The sequence below is a fragment of the Equus quagga genome, chromosome 1 (assembly GCF_021613505.1).
Source record: "Equus quagga isolate Etosha38 chromosome 1, UCLA_HA_Equagga_1.0, whole genome shotgun sequence".
Taxonomy (NCBI): Eukaryota; Metazoa; Chordata; class Mammalia; order Perissodactyla; family Equidae; genus Equus; species Equus quagga.
This window is the reverse complement of record NC_060267.1, coordinates 95507834-95527539: the sequence shown is the minus strand read 5'-3', so window position 1 is coordinate 95527539 and position 19706 is coordinate 95507834. Positions and strand designations below refer to the sequence as shown.

Genomic DNA, 19706 nt, shown 5'->3' with positions numbered 1-19706 from the left:
GCACAGGCTGCGTGGCTAAGGGGACAGTCCGAGGAAGGAGGGACAGGCCCAGCTGGTGCGGGCAGGGAGCTGGGCGTCGCAGCCGCGGCCCTGGTGGGGAAGGAAGTGCCAGGCCCCTGGAGCATGTAGGACCCCTACAGGTGCGCCGGGCCCACTGGCAGTCAGCTGACTCGCTCAGGACCCTCTTGGCCCTGCTCACCCTGTGCCCGGCACAAAGCAGAGACCCGAGCGCCCTGAACCGTGGTCCTGGGAGGACCTGCTGGGGGCCAGTGTGACGGACTGGTGTGACACCCAGGAGGGGTGTGAGTGCCCAGGGCCGCCCGGACAAAGTTCCAACACTGGGCGGCTCACATGACAGACACATGCTCTGCCCCAGTTCTGGAGGCCACGGTGGAAACCGAGGCACGGGCAGAGCTGGCTCCCCCTGCAGGCTCTGAGGCAGGATGTGGTCCAGGCCTCCCTCCAGCTTCTGGCGGTGCCTGCCAGCCTTGGTGTCCCTCGGCTCGTGGAAGCATCACCCCGAACTCGGCCTCTGTCATCACACGGCCGTCTTCCCATGAGTCTCCAAGTCCAGATTTCCCCCTTCTCAGAAGGACACTGGTCCTGGAGCAGGGCCAGCCCAATCCTGTGTGTCCTCATCTTAACTCAATGACATCTGCAAAGGCCCCATTTCCTAACAAGGCTCCATTCACAGGCACTGGGGGTGAGGACTTGAACTTCTCTTTTTGGGGGACATTATTCAACCCACAATAGACAGAAGTGAGGAGCTTGTCATTCACACCCGGAGAAGCTCAGAGGACGCAACGGCCCTCCCGAGTGAGAGGCTGGGCAGCGAAATTTAATGTGCTTGATATCAACATCCTGCGCTCCTGAACGTTCCTCTCTGTTTTGTAAAGAAAAGAGCATTCAGTGTAATTTCTTTGGTTTTTCAAATATTCAGTTAACTCAAAACTCTAGTTGTTTGCTAAGTTTTTAAGTTTAGTTTACAAATATGATTCTATTATGAAGACTGGCAAATTCTAAGAACGATGTTAAGTAACTTTTTACAACTCAGTTAAATTCCCTTAAACATTTAAACTCCACTTCCGAACGTAGTATTTTGTTTCCTCGTTGGTCACTTCAGTTTTGGGGCCCAACAAAGGCCCACACGTGTAAGCCATCCATTGTCCGTCTGAACTCACAGCGGAGACTCTTAGGTCCTCTTATATTTCCTGTGATGTTTTTACAGTTGATAAGAGATGGGCCTAAAAGTTTAAATTGGTTGTTTAATTAAACGTTTTAGCTGGAGTCACAAGCTGGCCGATTACTAACGGGCCAAATTATTTTAACAAAGACAAAACCAGAAAACAGCAAACACACAGACTCCTTAAACCGCAAACACGGAGCCCCCCCAGGCTGAACCCCACACGTCCCTGAGTTAGACTGCCTTCTGCCCCGGACACCGCAGGAGCTGTCTGGGCTACTTTCCAGAATGTCTCGGGCTGGGGGTGGGGCGTGGGCTGCCAGTCGTCTCCTCACTCAGGCCGCTGCCGTGTCACCGTCCCCACTGCTCCTTCCCCGGGCCTCTCCTCACCGCTGGGCGGCCCTCCAACAGGTGGACAGGTGGCAACAATGCCAGGTGCAGGCATGAACAGTCCAAATCTTACCACGACCTCGCCGGGCCCAGGAGGAAGGGGCAGCAGGGCCCCCTCTGGGTGCCGCAGCTCCTCCATCCCCCCAGCTGCCCCCTCGACCCCAGGCCCATTAACCCCTCTCATCATCCCGTGAGTGGGGGAAGTCAGAAGAGACAGCTCCATTGAAAAATTCCTCAGAGGATTTGTGAAAGACGGTGACAGGAGGCGGGCCGGCCAGGCCTCTTGGGGGGGCGCTCAGGCCCTCCTAGACCCTTGGGAGCGCCTGCCCACCCGCCCGCCAGCCTGCAGCCCACGCACAAAGGGCCAGATGGACAAGATGGATGGCCAGATGCAGGGGTGGGGGATGTGGGCCACCAAGATGGGTGTGGGGTTGGACAGGCCTCTTCCCAGGGGCCCACCCTCCAGAGTCAGCCCCCCAGACCCACTGGGTGCCCTCCAGCTCATGGGGACAGTGGGGCAGCCATACACCTGCATCCCTGGGCCATAGGAGGAAGCGGGAACCAGGGATGGAAAGCACCATCCAGGGGTTCTCAGACAAGGATGGTACGGAGGTGGGGGACCCCGCCCAAGGGCCCCCAAAGCCTGAAGGTGAGATGGACAGCAGAGGCAAGGTGCGCGCCATCTCTGAGTGGGGGCGACAATGACGATGACTCTGTTACAGGAGCAGATAAGAAGGAGAAACAGCAGCTGCCGTTACTGTGGGCGGCTCTGTGGGCTCAGCCTGTCCAATGTTTTCACGGGGCGGCCGGGACGCCTCGGGGTTCTTCTCCACCTCCCCATGCGCCCTCCTCCTGTGGCTCCCCCGTACCAGCTGCCCCCCAGGTACCTTCTCCTCCAGCCTCTGTCATCACCATCATCATCATCCCCGTGCTCCAGAGATGCCAGGCTGACGACATCTGACCCCAGCCGCAAACCCTCCTAGGATGGGGAGACATGCCTCCACTCAGCTGCCCCCGAGACCCCTCGCTTTCTTTCAGTTGCCCCCTAAATCCTTCCCAAGTCCATAACCACACTCCTCCACCCACCGCCAGGTCCGAGCCCCCACAATGGCATAACACACTGGGTCAGAGACGTGACCACGCACCCGGGAGCTCTGAGAGTCGCAGCCTTTGGCTGAAGTTTGAGAAGTTCCACGTTACCAAACCCACGACCCGGAGAGAGGAGGGGAGAGCTAGGGGTGGGGTGGGAGCCATGAAAGTGACCATAGGTTCCCCAAAACTGTGCTCAGAGCCCCATCAGAGACAAAGAGGATTGTGGATGGGGGGTGGGGAGTGGCGTGGCATGGGAACATTCTAGAAAGGAAGGGGAAGCCTGTACAGGGTTGCTCCCTTTGGTCAGATGCCCCTGGAGAGGGAAATGCTGACCCTCCCTGGGAGGGTCCTGGGCCTAACCCTCCAGACTCTAGGGCACGGGGGAGGGGCAGGTGTGCACCGTGGCCCCATAAGCCCTGGGAGCTGCCCCCTCCCACCCAGGCTCGACTTGGTCCACGCTGCCAGGAGCTGACGTGCCCAGGAGCCCCATCAAAACAACGGGAGGGGATGGAACAGCCGCTGGAACTCAGATGAGGACACCAGCAGAATGCATCTCAGGAGGGACCTTTGGTGGCCCAGGAGATGATCATGGTGTGACACTGAAGCTAAGAGGAAGCGGGCTACAAAGCAGTTGGGTATAAACAAACACAGCCCGTGCAAGGCACGCGCGCGCGTGGCCTGTGAAGTCTGGGATGAGCAGCCCCAGATGGCGTCTTTGGTGAGAGGAATTAAGTGAACTGGCACTGACGGCTTGTTTTTCTGTTTTCCAAATTTTCACAATGATCATATAGCACTTTTGTGACAAAAAAAATAAGCTATGCATGTTAGTTTATAAACACTAGGAGTAGCCTCCCCCATTCTGGTGGCGGTGACCAGGCCAGCCCCAGACCTGGGAGGTGGGACAGGAGGGGCACGACCCCCAGAGAGGGCCCCAGGGCACAAGGACGCAGTGGCCCAGCAGTGACACAGGCAGACCTGCCAGCCACGGGTCCATCTTTCAGACACATGGTGGGGTCCGGGCTCAGTGGTCCCCACAGGTGACATCATCCCCCCGGGCTGTGGTGTGTCCCGCACCAGCGTATTTCACCCCCTGACAGCCTTGTCACTAGCCAGCCCAGCTCCTCCCCCCAGTTCTGACGCCGGTGTCACCTGAAGGACTGGAGGAGGATTCGCCCACCAAAGTTACAGTCGCTTGCCTTGCAGCCGCCAAGGCCGCTGTAAAATTCCCTGCCTCGTTATCCGTCTCTGCCAGGCCGGCCATATATCCCCACCCCGCCCCGGCGGCTTCATTTGAACTAACAGGACACTTAGTTTAATGAGGAGAGTTTGCATAAGAGGGACTTGCTAATTAAATTTTAAACCTTGTCATTCTGAAGATTAGCCGGAGCTCCGAACAAAGCATCCGTCAGGGAGGCAGGAGCCACCAGCCCCTCCCCAAGGAAAGGCTAGTGGTCCTGGGTACAAACTACACAGAGGCCCCTGGCTGACGAGCCAAAGAGGAATCTTCTGGAAGGCGGCTCCTGGGGCCACTGCCCTGAGGAACAGTGAGGGGTGGTATCACACACCCTACCCCTGTATGCCGGGGACCTGGGGCGGGTGGCAGCCCCCTTCTGAGGAGTCGGACCACACTGGCCGCAGGTTTTCAGGAGGAATAAGCGCCACGTGAGGTGTCACTGGACGGTGGGGGCACAGGGGTCCATCTCCCCATCATCCTTCTTTTCACCCCGCCTGCCATGGCCTGGGGACAGCCCCCTCGCTCAGAGCTGGTGGCGGCTGGCTGGCCCACCTCCCCGTCCTCCAGGGAGGCCACAGTGAGCCCCTCGGAGTGTGGATGCCGCAGCGGCGGCCCCCAACGCTGGCCACCCGCCCTATCTGCCGCCAGCATTGTTCCCTCAGCAAAGAAAGAAATGGAGAGGGGTGCGTGAGGAGGGGTGTGTCTCTGAGTCAGCCTGGAACATCACAGGTCTCGACCTCCGAACTTTCTGGAGGTCAGACGAGGCTGGTGGTCAGGGCAGGCCAGCTCAGGGACAATGGCCAGGGGTCTCTTGTAGAGCTGTTGACAGGGAGACAGGACAGAGCCACTTTATAAATGACCACCAGACCTGGAGGGCCGCTGGGTCGGGGGACTGGACACGCACTTCCCACTGTGCCCCGGGGTCTCTGCCCATGGGTGAGGGTCTCCCACGCAGAACTTCCCATCCAAACACCAGCGCTTTCCTGGGGAGGGGGCGAGCTGTTCACATCCACTCCTGTCCCTCCCCCGCAGCTGACGACACCAGGCCGGCTGGACTCTGCTGGCTGCCTGCCCGCCTGGCAGGTCTGGACCACGGATGCCGAGCACAGACGCACTGCCCCCCGGCCCGTGTGCTCGGTGGGGGAGGCGAGAGAAGGCCGGGGTCTCCCAGGAGGGGCAGCATGTGGAGTGGGTGGAACGTGGACGCTGACTCCATGACCCGGCGGTGGGGGGTCCTCCCACGGGGCCGGGCCCCAGGCCGCTGTCATTAATCACAGGACCTCCTGTTTGCTATAAGCCGAGCCTGCCTGCTGGGGAGGGGCGAGCGGTGTCCCCTTTCTAAAATTGAGGTAAAATTCACATCACATAAAATGAGCCATTTTAAAACATCTGGTGCGTCACCAACACCTCAGTCTAGTCCCCAAACATTCCCATCCCCCAAAAGAAACCCCAGGCCCGTTAGCCGTCGCTCCCCCTCCCCGCCGGGACCACCGATCTACTTTCCGCCTCTGGGGATCTGCCCATCCCGGACGTTTTGTGGAAACTGAGTTACACACCGTGTGGCCTTCTGTGTCCGGCTTCTTTCACTGAGCGTTCTGTTTTCAAGGTCCACCCGTGACGCAGCCTGCCGGGATGTACGCCTTCTCGCGGCTGAATGAGATCCCACGATGCGGATGGACCCCATTTGTGGATTCTGTTGTTTTATTGTCACTGTGGCCGCCCTGCACCCTCCATCTTGCTGTGCCTCCTTCTCCCTGGTGGCCTCCTGCGCCTGCTGACCAGGGTCGGCCCCTTTCACAGACGAAGAAATCCAGGCTCATAGAGGTGCTGAGCTGCTGACTGCCCCGGCCTGCGGCTGGCAGATTACAAGTGTGAGGGCAGGGTGACGGTTTTCCTCCCGGCCTTGCAGTTCCGAGGTGGGGTCTGCCGGGACAACGCCCCTTGAGCCCTGGACCCCCTCCTGTGCTCCTTACCTTCCTCTGCCTGCCGGCCAGTGGGCCAAACACTGGCTGGAGCGGGGCAGATGGACATGAGCCAGCTCGGATCTGTCTGGGTTGCCCACCCCCTGCCCCCTGGGTCAGAGAAGGCCAAGATTTGGAAACGCCCCATTTGGAAGCACCGAAAACCCCATGGGGCTGGCCCGGTGGCGCAGTTAAGTGCGCATGTTCCGCTTCGGTGGCCCGGGGTTCGCCAGTTCAGATCCTGAGTGCGGACATGGCACCGCTTGGCATGCCATGCTGTGGTAGGTGTCCCACATATAAAGGAGAGGAAGATGGGCACGGATGTGAGCTCAGGGCCAGGCTTCCCCAGCAAAAAGAGGAGGATTGGCAGCAGATGTTAGCTCAGGGCTAATCTTCCTCAAAAAAAAAGAAAGAAAGAAAGAAGCACCGGGAACCCCAGCGCACCCAGAATCGCAGGGCGCAGGCTGTGTTCCCCTCACACGACTGGAGACCTACAACTTAGGGAGGAAGTCCCAGCGTCAGTGGGTCCCTCCTCTGCCTCGGGGCAAGTCTGATCTAGCCTGACGGGGACAGGAGGCCCAAGGGCATTTTGGTCTCTGTTACAATGGACAGGACATCGCCCCAACAAGGACCCTCCAGCCACCACGGTTCACATATCTGTTCCCTCAGAGAGTCTGGGGGTAGTGTATGTGTGAGTGTGAGCTGCATGTGCATGTGTCACTGCATAGAGAGTGGGTGACAAGTGTGAGGGTGCGTGTGTGTGCACACACGCTGGCACAGAGCACTGGATTCTGAGACTGGAGGATGCACGGGAGCCTCCCGTCAGTGGGATTTGCCCTCAGAACCTGAGGCCGGCAGCTGTGGTGCTGCCCCAGGTTGGCCGAGCACTTCATTTGAGTCTGTTCTCCTGCTTTGCCTTGGTGAGCATCACAGTAACCCTGGAAATGAAGTGTGGTGCTGCTCTTTGCAGGCTCAGAGAGGTAGAGCCACCCGCCCAAGGTCACACAGCTGCAGCGATCGAGTAGCACGGATGGGAGGGTACCATGGTCAATTTGCCCGTGAGCCTGTGCTCCAGTCCCTGGCTCTACCAGATCCATAATGACAGATGTGTGGGACTCACCAGGGACCCCAGGGCATCCCCACCCCGCGTTCCCAGGACCTAGCTCAGCTCCAGCTCTGTAGATGTCAGCCACGTGGACCGCCCGACACGTCCCATCCTGAACTGGCTGAGACCACTCGTCTGGGTGTCTCTCGGGAGCAGTGGAACTGAGGGTGTGCGGGCTGTGCGTGCCCGGGGGCCTGCAGACGCCGCTCCAGGGATGACCTCCACACCCCCTGTAACACGCTCACGCACACTCGTGCCCCCTGTCACACATGCGCATCACTGACTCGGGACTCTGCAGAATCTGTGGTTTCCTCCCAGGTCCAGCCTTGGACCCCATCCCTGCGATGCCCCTATGACAGATGCTTCTTAGCCTCATATCTACTTTTGAATGCCAAGAGGGGGCTCCCTGGTCAGGAGGGAGTATTTTTATGGTAAAAAATGAGCCTCTTTGCATCAGCTCCAGGAGGGGTGGGAGCCGTCACCGCGGGTTGCCCAGGCAGACTGATGAAAATTCTGCTTATGAAGTCGCTGCTCCCCCATTAATTAGGGGGGAGGGGGGCACTCCGAAGTGCGGTGCACCTCGCCCACGGCCAAAAGCTTGTCAACATTTCCCACGAAGAATGAAAATGTAAATAACTTTCAGATTATTCAATGTCACCAAGGTATGGAAAAAGGTCGCCATGCTGGGTGTCATTTATCTCGTTGCGGATTTAAAGAGCTTTTTTCTATTAAATTTCTTAAAATTAATGTTTTATGTTGCTCAGAGTAATTTGAACAATTATGGGCTTAAAGAATTGATCATTACAGCCCCTGGGATTCAGCGCTCCAGACGGACTCCTTTGAAAACCCACTGATTTATCGCGGAGCTGCTCAGCCAGGCCAGCCCCTGGGGTCTGCACCCCGGCCCCTCCCAGCACGTCTGGGGGGCCAGCGCCCAAGAGAAACCACAGGTTCTGCCATCAGATGGGGACAAGGGGGACGAGGGGAGGGGAGTGGGTGTGTCCCAAAGAGGAGGCTCCTGTGTACTCATTCAAATTTTATATTTAAAGGCAAAGAGCTCCTTTATTGTATTGGTTGGAATTATTTGTACTATTCAGGTATTTACATTTGATAATATAATATAACCTCTGAGTTTAAAAGTTAACAAGCTCTACTCTCCCCAAATGTTAACAAGCCCAAGTGTCTTCCACATCGCGCCAATGCTCGCCCCGCCGGAGCTGGGCGCCCCTCCTGCTCACCCCCAGGGCGCCCCAAGTGCGGGTCGGGGTCCTGGGCAGGAGGCGGTGCTGCCGGCTTCCTGCCCCAACAGGAGAAGGCACGAACTCCCGCCCCGGTTCTCCGCGCCCACCGGCTTCCTTGCGCCCTTCCCCTCTTGGTTTCCTCGCGGGCATTGCCAGGCGCTCAGGACTCGGCCCCGGGCTCGGGCGTCGGGCGGGATCCACAGAGACGACCCTCTCCCACTGTGCCCGGCCCGAGGCCCCCAGATCCCAGGCCGTGCGCCGGACCTCAGACTTGGAACTGGGAGCCCTCCCGCCTGGTTCCGTGAGGAGACGGGGCTCCTGGGACGCGCATTCTGGGCTGAAACCCACACGCGCCTCACGCTCCGCCCGCTAACGGGGTTCACCGTGGGAAGTCAGTCGTTGTCTCCCGGTGACCCCGGCAGACGGGGCCGGAATGATGAGGCGGCGGCCTCCTCCTTCCCTTCGCCTGCAGACGCCGGCAGCCCGAGGTCGTTCCCGCCTGAGGTCTGCCCGCCCACCTCCTCCCCGGCGGGCTCCGAGTTCCCTGGTGCACGTGCGCCGGCTGAGCGGGACCCCAGGAGGCGGAGCCGGGGGTTCGCCCGGGTGCGCGCGGATCTGGATAATGCAGAGCGGAGCGCTCCGCCCATATGGGAAACTGAGGCCAGCAGTCAGAGTAACCGGGGGTCTGACCCAGCTGAGCCTCCATCCACCAGGCCCGGCCGGTCACGCCGCTCGCCAGGCGGGAGGTTGGGCCCGGGACTCGCGCGGCTCGGACACTGCCCGCCCCTCCGGCCTCTCGCGGCCGCGACTCGGGTGATGGAAGCGCCGCCAGCTGGAGCGAGCGCGGGGAGGGGGCGGGGGGACTGCAAACAGGCGGAGGGCCCCGCGGGGACACTTAGCACTTTATTAACCTGTCAGCGCCTAAAAGGTCCCGGGCGGCCTGGGGGAGGGGCTGGAGGCTGGGGGCGCGACTTGAGGATTTATACGCCCTACCGAGGGCTGCCGGCCCAGATAGCGCCTGCCCGGCGGCGGCCACCGCTCTGCGCGCCGGGGGCTCCCTTTGCCTGGGAGAAAGAGTCCAAAGTCGTCCCCCCGGGACCCCACCTACAACTGCCTGTCCCAGACCTGAGAGCATCACCACCACCCCCTACCCCGCCAGCCTAGGACACTTTGCTGCCACAGCTTTGCTCACAACAGTCGCTGTCCCCAGTGTGCCATCCCCACGTCCACTCTGCTCAAGGGCAGTCCCTTCTCCCAGCCTGGCATCTTCTCCCAGGGCCTCCACATCGGGAGGAGGCCTGTGGCTGGCGTCCCACGCCCAGGGCCTGCCCCAAGCACCCCTGACCGCTAGACGCCAAGAGGACACGCGGGCCTGGGGGCTGCTGGCGACAATCCTCCTGGGAGGGCCCCGTGCTCCGAGTCCTGGGGAGGGGTCTGTAGGGGGCCTGGGCTGTCCCCGCAGGGCAGGAGATGCTGGGGGCGATTTGACCAAGTCCCGTGGGCTGCCTGGCTGAGGGGGCATCTGGGGAGTGCCCCCTCCTCCTTCCCTGCCCTATCTCCTATCCCCTGCTCTGATCTGGCGCCAGCTCCTGTGTCCTCTGGACTTGGGGCCTCTTTCCCACCACCTTGGCACCCCTCTGTCCAGTGGGGGGCATACCAACAGCCAGGCTGCTGCTCTCTAAAAGCACGCACTGCCGGGTAGGGGGCCCCACGTGCATTGACTCTTCCTACAGCTCCCTTTCGAGGGGGCCATCACCACTGTCTCTCCTTCACAGGCGGACAGTGGGGCTCAGAGGGGAAGGGTCATTTGCCCAGGGTCACACAAGTTAGCAGATGGCTGAGATTGGAATCCAAGCTGGAGGGACCCCATGACCAAGTGCCATGACTCTCCTGACCAGCTGACGTCAGCACCCCTCCCCTTGCTGGTGCCAGCTCCCAGCTGTGAGCAGTTGTGGTCCTGTTCCCTGGCCGCCCCGCCCCTCCCCTCCATCACGAATGGACGGTCTGTTCTCCTGAGTCTCCTTCCAGTGCTCAGGAGTTTGGCTGAGACCCAGGGACAAAGAAGCCCCAATGCACAGGTGTCATCCCTGGCCAGGAGCCAGCAGCCACTCCAACAGACCCCGGCTTTCAAAGAACCGTCCCCCACCCCAACGCCCCCCTCTGCCTGCACCCCCCAGCCTCACTAAAGACATGGGCCTTCCAATGACTGTAACTGACAAATTTATTGAAATCTTGGAAAGAGCTGATGGTCAGAGAATAAATAAAAGACACGGGACGTTCACAGAACCAACAGGTAGCTTGGGGTGCAGGTTTGCGGAGACCACCTGGACTCATGGGCGGCCGGCCTTCGCGTCTGGGGAGGCAGCAGGGAAGCATCTGGGCGAGGAGGCCTGGCGGCTCAGAGGAGCCCGGCCCAGCCCCCTCCAGCGGGACCTCCAGTCCTCAGGCGGTTAGAGCCAGCTCGGAGCGGGAGGGCCCAAGGCTGTTTGGCAACGGAAATCGGAAATCGGTGGGCTGGGCGTAGCCTGGACGCCGGAGGGCCGGGGGGGAGGCTGCGACTGGGGGGAGGGGATGAAAACTTAGTCTGGGTTGAGAGGAGCTCCCGATGGGCTGAAAGAGTTGATGGTGGGGAGGAAGGGCCCCAGGGAGTCCGGTCTCCCGCACCAGGTAGTTCAGTTCAGAGGAACAGAAAGGTCCAGAGCCAGCTGCCCCAGGGAAGAGGGGTGGGGAGGCTCCTGGGGAAGGTTGGGGTGGTGGCAGGGAGGCCCCCAGAGGAACCAGGAAGGACACAGGCGTGGCTCCTGCACTGCCACCTCCCTCCTGGACAGACAAGGCCCGTCTGTGACCCAAAGTAGGGGGCGAAGGGGCTACACAACTCAGACATACGGAACCTGGGAAATGAAAGCACAATGAGTGTATTTTTTAATTTTAGAAATTAAAGCGTCTTCCAGCCTGGAGGCTGTGCGGGTCTGGGCTGGTGAGAGGCCCCGGGCAGAGGTCTGGCCTAGGCAGGGTGACATTTCACATCTAGAAACAGCAGCAAGCGCTCAGTTAACCGGTCGACAAAGGGAGCAATCTGCTTACAAAACAAGGCTTGCTGGGCAGCCACCAGCGGGCCGTCTGTGTCCCCAGACCAGCGGTCGCAGACAGGAGCCAAGAGAGTCCATCTGCCCCAAGGGAGGGGGCCGCGGGGCTGGGTGCTCCACAGAAAGGAGCCCTCCCTTGACGTCCTCATGCTGTCCCCCGCCAGTGGCACCTGCTTCCCGCTGAGGTCCGGGGATTCGGGAAAGGAAGAGAGCACAGCTCCCGGCCGCCCAGCCAGGGGCAGCATCGCTGCCTACGCCCCTCATGTCCAGTGCTCGGTGGAGCTGGGGCCTTGGTCAGAACTGAGCGTGGTCCACCTCGTCCAGCCAGGAGGCGGGGCTGGCAGGGAAGTCGGGGTAGCCCCCGCTGCTCCCTGTGGACAGGTCAGAGCTGGGTCCGTTCCCTGCCAGCACCCTCATGGGCGGGGGCCCACTCGGGGCTCCCGTGGGCACAAGGCCCAAGCTGGCATCTGGGTACACCAAGCTGGAGAGGAGGGGCTGGGGGCCAGGAAGGCTCTGCAGGGCAGCCGGGGAGGGGGGGACGCCGTAGGGGCTGCCGGGGCGCAGCTCCCGATACTGCTCCGGGCCGGCCAAGCCCCCGTGCTCCAGCGGGAAGCTGCCTGGGGCTCCCGTGGGACGGCCCAAGGCGGGGGTGGGCTCCCCCAGGCTGCCGTAGAGGCCGTTGGCAGGGCCCATTTCGGCCATGGAGGGTTCTTCTGCAATGGAAGCAGAGGGTGCTGCTCAGTGCCTGCCCCTTCCACCTGGGCCCCCCCGGGCCCCTCCTGCAGGGGTGACCTGCCCCACATCACACAACAGGTCAGCCCAGTCGCTTCTGCTCTTAGAATGGACAGCTGCCTTCTGTCCCTACCCTCCACCTGGTGTTCAGCTCAGTCCTGCTGGGTGTCTAAGGCATGATGGGTGTAGTCCAGTCAGGGTGATAGTTCCAGGACCCCCTCCAAGGCTGCCCTGGGAGGGGTGGTGCAGATGCCCCACCCCCATTCTGCAGAGGAGTGAACTGAGGCTCAGGGAGGCTGGGTGAATAGTCTAAGATCACAATGCAGCCAGAAGGAGCCTCTCGTACAAACTCTCTGAGGATGGGCATTAAGGGGTGGGGGTGAGGTCTCCCCAACATGGAGAATGAGGTAATCGGATCCTCAGAGGAGGATGGAACCCCCCCCCCCTCAACTGCAAGCAGCCAGGAATTTTTAATCACTTAGTCCAAAATCGTGCTGCCCACTTTCCTAAAAATCATGGCTAGGGCGGGAAGCCAGAGAGATGGTCTGGACCCCCAACCATGAGAAAGCCTGCCGAGGGACAGGCTGGGTCACAGGGGAATCCAGCCCGCACAGGGGAAGAGCAGTGGTCCTAAGTGGCTGACCCACTGGGCTTGGGATGGGAGACCAGGATCCATAAACGAGTTTTTTAAAAATAAGCCTAAAGAGGACACTGACTAGGAAATTTAGATTTCAGGCTCCCTGCAAGCAACCAGTCCAACGTCCTTCCTGACCCCGGGGCCACGCGGGAGTGCAGCGAGGTGTGCCAGGCGCCGTACCCGTGAAGGAGACCTCGGCGTCGCTGTCCTGCCCCTCCTCCTGAACGCTGTCCTTGTCTGACTTGGAGCCGCCGCGGGCGCGCTTCATGCTGCGGAAATACTGGCCCCAGCGCTGCCGGCCCGCGTCCTTCTTGAGCCTCTTTTCCTTGGCGCGGCGGTTCTGGAACCACACCTGGGGGCGGGGGCGGGTGAGTGGCCGCAGGGCGCGCGGGGGCGGGCAGGGTGGCCGCGGGCGCGGGGCGCTGACCTGCACGACGCGCATGTCCAGGCCGGTCTCGGAGGAGAGCTGCTCGCGCACGTGGCGCGCCGGCTTCGGCGACGTGTTGTAGGCGCTCTTGAGCGTCTCCAGCTGCTTGGCCGTGATGGTCGTGCGCGGCCGCTTGGCCGTGGCCTCGGCCTCTGCACCGCGGGGGAGGGTGAGGCTGGGCCTGCTCCTCTGACCGCCCAGAGGTCCCCGCCCCGCCCAGCCCTGGGCCCAGAGACCTCGGGGGCCCCAAATGCCGCCCCGCCCAATTACCGACCGCGCCGCGGGGGTCAGGGGGCCTCGCGGGCCGCGCGGGCGCTGGGATCAATGGAGAAAGCCGGGTGCGGGCGTCGGGGCCTGCGGAGGGGCGGCTCGGCTGCGGCCTTCATTAGAGACCCGCGCGCCGCCCATCTTCGCCGCTCCCCCTCCGCCCCCTCCCCCTGGGTGGGTTCCTCTTTGTTCTAAGGGGGTAGATAGGGCCAGATCTCCACGGTAAGGATTTAGGGTGATAATTCAAACCGGGGGTGACAATCCACACAATTCGACCAATCTCCGTGCGCTCCTGAGTGAGGCGGCCGCTAAGACCCCAGACCCGGGCTAACCCAGGGCCGGTCTGTTAATTGTCCCCACCCGGCTCCAGTGCGGGCCTGGGGGTGGCGGTACCCCCACCGCCCCAGCCTGGAGGGAAGGCGCTTAAATTCGCGGCCCTCAGGGAGCGCTTCGAGGCGGGCGCTGGGGGTGAGATCCCGCCGCGCCCCGACTGGGCCTGGCCTCAGCCCTGTCTTGCAGAGGAGGAGGGGGGCCTGCCGAGACCGTCGCCCGCTCCCGCTGACCTCGCTGCTTGGCCGTCTCGTAGTCCGCCTTGCACACTAGCCGGCTGTCCTCCATGAGGTAGAACTCGTCGCCCGTGGCCAGCTGCCGCTTGCACACGACGCAGGCGAAGCAGTGCAGGTGGTACACGAAGTCCTGGGCGCGGCGCACCACCTGCGTGGGCGGGATGCCCAGCTGGCACGCGGCGCACTTGGTCCCGAAGCGCCTGCGGGACGCACAGGGCGCGGCTCAGCGCGGAGCGGGCTGCTCCTTCGCCCCGAGCGGGTTGGAGAGCGGCAGCACGGCGCAGCGCAGGGCCGTTCCGGGAGGAGGCTCGCCCCGGCCCTGCCCCTGCCCCCCCCCCCACCCCCCGCAGCCCCGGCAGAGCCGCACAGACTACGGAGGGGGTGCCCAGAGGCCCTGGAGAGCACAGCCGCCCACGGTGCTCGGTCTGGAAGGTGATTTTTTTAGACCCCGGAGGCCTGTACTCAGAAGGCGCCCCTTCCCCAGATTTAAGGAGAAAAACAAGACCGAAATTAAGAGGGAGTAAGTCCAATAGAGTTCTACAAACTTAGGGTTGTCTTTTTTAACGATTGCTTCCGTAGTTTACAAAATTAATTACTTAAAAAAATTTGCTGATGTGCCAGCCCGGCTCAGCTGCCCACGGAAAAGCCCTAGGGTGCTCGGCCAGGTGACAGCAGGGGATCTGGAGATGCAGGCTTCAGGGCTCTGGACTTGATTATTGTGGGGGGTCGGGGAAGTTCTGTGGGGTGGCCCACTCCCGGCCTCCTGTCCACAGGGCAGCCTGTGCCGCTGCCCGCCCGCCTGCCCGCCCTCCCGGAGAGGCGCAGCCGGCTCACTTGAAGAAGTCGTCCTTGCAGTAGACGCTCTCCCCGCGGCTGAAGCAGCGCTCGGCCAGCGGTGTGTGACAGTCGCTGCATTTGAGACACTTGCTGTGCCAGTGGCGGTCCAGAGCCTTGAGGATGAAGCGGTCCAGGATGTGCTGGTCGCAGCCGGCACACAGTGGGATCTCTGTAGGCGGAGGAGTCGCTGCGGTCACAGGCACCGCGCAGAGCGGGAGGCATCGAAGTCACCTTCCCACCTCAGCCCCCAGGACCCAGGGCTGCCGAGGGAGACCCCTTCCCTGCACACCCTCTTCCCCAGCGGGTTTGAGTGGCTGCCTGGCTGCCAGGGCTGGGAGTGCTTGGCGCCAAAGTCCGCAGCCCAGCCTGCAGCTAAAATTCAGGAAAACTGAAAACAGATCTAGAAATGTTCCCGCGAGCAGGAAGGTGCCCAGGCCATTCCATTAGGCCAGATACCGTCAACCGCAAAATGTTTCCAGCATGCATGAAAGGCGCACATCGAGCTCAGATGGAAACTCCTCCCCAGGGGCTCTCTCAGAGACTGGGCTGGAAAACGGGGTCCTTACCATTACCTGGAGGCCGGGCACAGGTGTCCTGGGGCACCCACCAGCCAATCGCCTTCGTTACTTTGCACAATTAAGCATCACAGCGGCTAAAGACTCCTTGTGAGTGGCTGCCCAGCCTCATGGCCCTGTCTGCAGGCCACCGAGGTAAAAACCGATGCCCTGTCCATCTTTGGGTGGCCTCGGGGCACTTGTGAGGGGACCGAACAAATGGATCCGCTGTCCTCACACTCAAGCGTGGGTGCCCAAACACACAGTAGGTGTTTGCCCTCCCCACAATGTCATAGTTACTCCAACATGCGGGCTCTGCTCCCCTGGGACTGCACGTCTTTTGGGGACCAGGCGGGGGAAGTACAAGGATGGCCTACGGGGTCCATGGGCTTTGTGGGGTGCTCTTGGGTGAGGACTCCCTGTTAATTTAGAAAAGGTCTCCGGGGGAGGAGAGACCTGCAGTGGGAGCTGGAACCTACGCAAACATTCCTCCCACCCCAGCGTGCGGACCTCACTGGCGCGGGACCCCTCCGGCGCCAGGCCGGCCCCGCAGTGGGCGGGAGGACAGGAGAAGGACCTCCTTCGGCCCCAGACAGAGAGAACGGGATTAACTTCCCTCTCGCAGAAGCGGGAAACCCGCGAAGGACGCGCGGCCCCGCATCAGGCAAAACCGCGGCCCCGGGTTCGGAGCGTGGGGATCCGCCGCGCGCCCTGGGCCCCCATCGCGGGCGCGACGGCAGGTTGGCGAGGACACCGGGCACAGAGCTGGTGGCTGGACAGGCCCGCGCGCGCGGATTCAGCACCGAGGCCCGGACAGCGCCCCGGCCGTGCTGCCCGCGGAGCCCGCGTCGTGCAAAAGCCGCTCCCGCCGCGCCCCTCGCGTTCCCCGCGCAGCCCTGGCGACGCGGGCCTTACGCTGCATGGCGACTCCGGCCTCGGCGGGTCTCCTGCCCTCGGCGCCGGCGGGGGCCCGCAGAGCCTCGCGCCCGCCCGCCCGTCCGGGCCAGCTCTCCTGAGCCGTGGCGCTCCGAGCCCGCCTCCCTCCCACACTCTCCCTCCGCCCTCCCACCCTTTCCTCCCAGGAGCCGTCGGAAAATAAATAAATAAATAGGGGACCGATGAGACCCCACAGCCTGGAGGTAACCCCTTTCCCACCTGCTCCCTCCCTACTCCTCCCCATCCCTCCAGGGCCGCCTCTGTATCCATCCTGCCAGCCCGGAAGCCCGGGGAAAAAGGTCCCAGTTCTCCGGGAGCCAAAGCGCTAGGGGCGAGACTGGTGCCACCAGGAAGTTGGGGGCTTTCCTGTAGAAGAGTGCTGAGGATCGCCCCGGAGCAGGCCAACAGAGCAAGTGCGTGAGGGCGCAGACACCAAGGCTGCAACTGGGGGCGATCTACAGCCAGGGTCCGGCTCCACCCTGGCCCTTGCATCACACTCTCTTCCTCTGGAAAGTGCGGTGGGTCTGGGTGGGGGCTGCCCTCTTGGGGATCCCTCCTGCCCAGTGGTCACTGGGCCCCATGGTTGCTCTCTGCACATTCTCCCGATCAGGGAGAGGACTTCCTACACCGGTCCTGGGGCCCCGAGGGCTCCCCGGCCTGAGCCGTGCAGCGCCAGGACCACACAGCCGACAGCTCAGCTCCAGGGGCCCCGACGCAAACTCGCTGCTAGGGCGCCCAGGCGGGGACGTGCTGGGGCCCCCGCACCCACTCCCGCCCGGGTCCCCTCGCTCCTGACGCCTCCGTGGCCAGGCCCGGAAAGGAGCGAGGACCTCGGGGTCTCCCCGTGGTCCGCCCTCCCTAGGGCAGCCGCTCGGCGCGGGCACCCACCTCGGCGCAGGTCCTCCCTCCGCGCCAGCAGCGCCAGCAGGAGGTCGCCGCCCGCCGACTCCCGGCCCGGGCCCAGCTCCCCGCGCGCCTCCATGGGTCCCGCCGCCCCGCGCCGCCGCTCTCCGACCCCAAATTTTCCCGGGGCCCGACGAGGCCACGGCCGCAGTGGCCCCAGGCCGGCGTCCGAGCGACTCCCGGAGCTGCTGGGCGCTGAGCCCACGGGCCGCCCTGGGGCCCGGAGCCTCCGGCCGCGCGGAGGGCGGAGCGGCCTGGGGGCGGGGCCGCGGCGCGGGGCGGGGCCGGGGGTCGCTGAGACGCGCCGGGGGCGTCCGCCGGCTCCGCGCGCCTTTGCGCCGGGACCTGCGGCGCCCAGACGCCACCCCGAGTGCTGGCCCGAGGGCGGGGACCGGCAGGGGAGGAGCCGGGCCAGGGCTGCTCGCGGGTGCTGGCCTGGGGCCTGCAGCTTCCTGCCCCCGCGCCGGCCGCGGGCTGAGGCCTGGGCTCGGGCTTGCACGCGCGGCGAGGCTGATGGTCCTGGGAGGAGGGTCCGGGAGGGAGCCGGGTCCTACCGCCGCTGAGGCTCCTACTCGAGAGAGCCTGAGCTGGGAAGCTTGGTGACAACGTCTAGTCGGCACGAACGCGACCCGAAACCCCGAGAGGGTGAGTGTGGCGCCCAAGGGCTCACAGTGAAGCCACCAGGCGCTGGATGAGACCTCAGACCTCCCGGCTCTGGCCAGCTTCTGGGCACCTCTTGGAATTGCAGCCCCGAGTGGGAGCAGGGAAGAAGGGCGATTCTCAGGAGGGAAACCCAGTGTCCCGGGCCTGGACACGCGGCTGAGACTCCAGGTCAGGAGGGACGCCAGAGCTGGGAAAGCCAGGGATCCACCTTCACTTCCCTCCACCCCTCAGCACCCTGCCTTGCACAGAACGCAGGCCCTATGCCTGATTTTCCAACATCCTGCCCCCAATCCAAACAGGTGAGCCTGCAGGAACGCACTCATCCTTACCTGTAGAGATGCACCTATCCAGGGCAGCTGCTCCTGCCCAGAGGCCAGCACCAGACCCCCCGCTGCCACCCACAATCAGGACACAGCAGTATGCCCCTTGCAGGGAGCAGTATGACGAGGGCAGGGGCCCCAGCAAGTGTTGGGAGTCCAGCACGTTGATGTCATCCTCCAGGTCTCTCCACCTGGGAGCCCACAGCAGTGTCCCCATTCACCCTGCCTCCTTCTCCTGGCCTCCAGTGGCCTGGTCAGCATGCTTTAACATGGAGGCCTGCCTGGAAGGACCCGAGCAGGAAGGGCACAGCTGCCTCCCAGCTCCCAGCAGAACTGGGGTCTCATAGTTGTGAGCAAAGTCCCATGAGCCTCCATGCCCTTTCCCTTGGCCCCACACTTCTACCCAGAAGCACAGGGAAGGGCACACGAGCCAGGCAGCCGAGTGGTGCTGGGGGTGCTGGGCTGTCAGCCGTTGAGTGTCAGCTGCTGCAGAGGCCTGCCTGAGAGGGGCCATGTATGGCTGGACTGGGGAAGGGGCGGGCGGGCAGCCAGTCAAGGAGGCGGCGGCCCCACGCGCTGGGCATCTGGCAGGTCCGCCAACAATGCCTCCATTATTTCCCAACGTCGGTGGCGATCGAGAGGCCCTTGGGGAGGGCAGTTCAGGCGGGAGACCTGGCGCAGGGGTCCCGGTGCTGTGCTGCTGTGCTGCTGGGGCAGGTCTGGGCTGGGCTGTGTTTGGGAGCTGAGGGGCGTGGGGCCTCTGGAGGAACTTAGTGCAATTTGCTCTGCTCCATCCCATTCCCCTCAGCAGTGTCTGCAAGACCCCTTCTGTTCTTGGGCACTCCAGCAACTCGGCCTCCCGAACCATCCAGGGCCCTCCGCCCTCCGCGGGGATCTGCCAGACTCCCTCCCCTCGCCCCTGTTTCCAGCTCCTATGTCCTGCCCGCAGTCTCTCTGCACTGTTCCCCTCTCTGGCGTGCGTACGCTGTTCCCCTTCCTTCCCCTGCCCACTCTGCCACCTTGCCGTTCCTCCCCGCAGGGCCCACCTTCCCGGGCTGGGGGCCACAGGGTACCAGAACTCTTACCCCGAGTTCCCCGGAAGGTGCAGACGGCCGCTGCCGCCGGGGCCCCGGGCCCATCTCGGTCGCGCTGCAGCTCCATTTCCAGCAGCATCGCGGCCGTCGGGCCGGGGCCGGGGCCAGGGCTCGGACTGAGTTTCGCAGGGCGCTCCTCCCTTCTCTGCGACCCCGGGGGAGAGCTCGAAGCTCCTCGAGGCCCGGGGGCGCTGGAGCCGCCGCGTCCCTGTGCACCGCGCCGCCAGACTCGGAGCGGCTGGGCCCGGCGCTGTCCGCGGTGCTGAAAGAGGCGAGGCTCCCCACCTCCTCCGACCCTAACCGCCGCCCTCTGTTCCCTCAGCTTGCCCGCCCACCTCCCCAGGTTCCGCGTCCCTCCGCCCGCCTCCTCACCTCTCCCCCCAACCCCCGCCCCCTTGCCAGGGCCGGCGAGTCCGGCGCAGCTCCTCCCTGAGCTCCAGGCCGTTGGAAGGTGTGGGGATTCGCTGCAAGCGGGTGC

The 19706-nt window shown here is 63.2% G+C and overlaps 1 protein-coding gene across 1 annotated transcript; it reads right to left on the bottom strand.

The window, feature by feature from the left end:
* Window positions 1-11586: 11586 nt before the first annotated feature.
* On the bottom strand, window positions 11587-19307 carry LHX3 (LIM homeobox 3). Its single transcript, XM_046655533.1, has 6 exons — window positions 19220-19307; window positions 14756-14927; window positions 13919-14121; window positions 13089-13240; window positions 12842-13013; window positions 11587-12005 (listed from the first exon to the last, which is right to left on the bottom strand). Exons 1-6 carry the CDS (start codon window positions 19305-19307, stop codon window positions 11587-11589), a joined length of 1206 nt encoding a protein of 401 aa, XP_046511489.1.
* Window positions 19308-19706: the final 399 nt, after the last annotated feature.